The sequence below is a fragment of the Protobothrops mucrosquamatus genome, unplaced genomic scaffold, assembly GCF_001527695.2.
Source record: "Protobothrops mucrosquamatus isolate PMUCROS unplaced genomic scaffold, P.Mucros_1.0 scaffold11631, whole genome shotgun sequence".
Classification (NCBI taxonomy): domain Eukaryota; kingdom Metazoa; phylum Chordata; class Lepidosauria; order Squamata; family Viperidae; genus Protobothrops; species Protobothrops mucrosquamatus.
Window position 1 is genome coordinate 1 of NW_015397410.1, and position 2,362 is coordinate 2,362.

The following is a 2,362-nucleotide window of genomic DNA, read 5'->3' on the forward strand; positions in this document are numbered from 1 at the left end:
CCCCCCAAAAAAACCCCAGCAACCATGGAAATGTCGCTCTGTTCTTATTTCCTTAAGAAAGTTCTCGTCCTACCGAGAAGTCTCACTATTGCTGACTTTACCTCCTGGTTCCTTAGTGTATAGATGAAGGGATTCAGCATTGGTATCACCACTGCATACAAGAGAGAGATAAAAGTGCCTTTTTGGGCTGAATACGCAGAGGGAGGCTGGAAATAAAGGCAACTGATAGTGCTGTAGAACAAGATCACCACAGCCAGATGTGAGCCACAGGTGGAAACTGCTTTGTATTTCCCAGCGGTTGAGGGAATTTTTATGATTGTGGAGAATATTAGCGCATAGGAGAGAATGATGGCAGCTAAAGGCCCCAGCAAATCCACCACCCCTTCCATCTGTGCCAAGATTTTTATGAGTGTTGTATCAGAACAGGAGAATTCCAGGAAAGGATAGATTTCACAGAAAAGATAGGGGACTTCCATAGAGGTGCAAAAAGAAATCTGTGATATCAAAATTGTGTACAGTAAAGAGTGGAGACCGGAAATGATCCAGGATCCAGAAACCAAAAATAGGCACCACCTGTGGCTCATCACAGTGACGTAATGCAAAGGATGACAGACAGCCGCATAGCAGTCATAAGCCATGCAGGCAAGGAGGAAATTATCTGTGTTACCAGAGGCGAGAAAGAAATACATCTGGGTCAAGCACTCATTGAAGGTGATGGTCTGAGTCTGAGACATCAAATTTATCAGGATTTTGGGAACGGTAGTGGAAACAAAAATGATGTCAGCCAGGGAGAGGTGGCTTAGGAAGAAGTACATCGGGGACCGAAGGAGACGGTTGTCTAAGCGGATAAGCAAGACAATGAGAATATTCCCTAGAAGGGTCAACAAATAAATAGACAGAAAAATCAGGAAGAAAAGTCTCTGATATTCAGGTCTACTGGAGATCATCAAAAGGGTTATTTCTGAGTTGTCTGTTTGGTTCTGGTTAGCCATTCCACAGCTGAAAATGAATGAGAAAGAGATTAATATTTGATTTAACTAAACATTTCTCTTTGATCTCCTGAGGGAGGGCTATAGATGTACTGTACATGATAATTTTATTTCTAATGTGGGTTTCAGCCTGGATTACTTCTTTCCCTTTGGCCTTATTTACTTTCAGGTTGATATGGCAGTATTGTACACTGAAACACAAATATACAAACCTACACCTACAGATTTTAAACTAGTACACTCTTACCTTTTACAGAATATATCTCAATTATCCACAAGATTCAAAGCACATCTTTGAATATACAATTCACTGAATTATAAATTGACAATTTCAGGAAATAAATTAAGGACTCTCTGAGTTTTAGATGTCAGCAACAGTTGAATTTTTTTGGGGGGGGGGAATTTTGATGATGCACCAGACTTTCTGCAAGGCAACCAAGCAGAATTGTTGAAAAGCCTGATCTAAAATCAACACAACTGGATCTACCTTTATTTGATGGTATTGTCATATTTATTTTTTCCTTTCCAACCTATCTAGTAAGTCCTTTTCAACAAACCCAGTTTAGAGAGATGCTAACCACTTTCTATAAGTTAGTGTAATCAACTAATCTGTGTCAAGGAACCATACCCTGCCAGAGATTCGTATCAGCAAACCTCAGCAGAAAAACAGATAAATTCTAATTATTGAGTTTACCTGAATTTCCTGGATCTGTAATAGTATCCCTTTTCTTGATATCCTGTTTAGAAATAGTATAATGTTTATTGATTTGTTAATTGGAAAAGCATGAATCTATTACATATATAAGCTTAACATAGTAAATTATATTCATTTTCAATAAAAGAACATTTTTTAATATTTTCTACAACTTTTCATATTCCTTCTGAGCATTGTTACTGTTTTTGCTTTGATTTTAAAAATATGGATAAACATGCTGCACATGAATAAAATTTTGCCTGATTCCTTATTACATAATATTTAAAAGTACTTTTTCCCAATAATGTAATATTGGATTCTTGTTTGCCCAGTTTAATTATACTGTTTAATGCCATTAATTTCAGTTGCTATTATTTCATTTCTCTAATGAAATAATGTAATATAGGCAATCATTAATTTACGTCAACAATTGGGAATGGAATTTCAATCATACTGTAAGTCATGATGGTCGTACATCAAGGCACTCACATGACTGGACTAGATTTTACAGCAGTTGTTAACTAAATCACACAGTCATAAGCCCAAATATAGACTGAAGCAGTCTATCTAGACCCATACCAGTCGGGCTTCAGGCCGGGACACAGCACGGAAACGGCATTGGTCACGTTGGTCAATGATCTCTGGAGGGCCCGGGACAGGGGTTATTCCTCTGTCCTTG

The 2,362-nt window shown here is 37.8% G+C and overlaps 1 protein-coding gene across 1 annotated transcript; it reads right to left on the reverse strand.

Moving 5' to 3' along the window:
• Window positions 1-44: 44 nt before the first annotated feature.
• LOC107301334 (olfactory receptor 1F1-like) lies at window positions 45-992 on the reverse strand. The gene has a single exon (XM_015830571.1). The coding sequence runs from the start codon at window positions 990-992 to the stop codon at window positions 45-47; it is 948 nt and encodes a 315-aa protein (XP_015686057.1).
• Between the last annotated feature and the right edge of the window lie 1,370 nt (window positions 993-2,362).

What these genes read in the sequence shown, in the direction of transcription:
- LOC107301334 (XM_015830571.1), bottom strand. Translation starts at nt 992, where the DNA reads ATGGCTAACCAGAACCAAACAGACAACTCAGAAATAACCCTTTTGATG.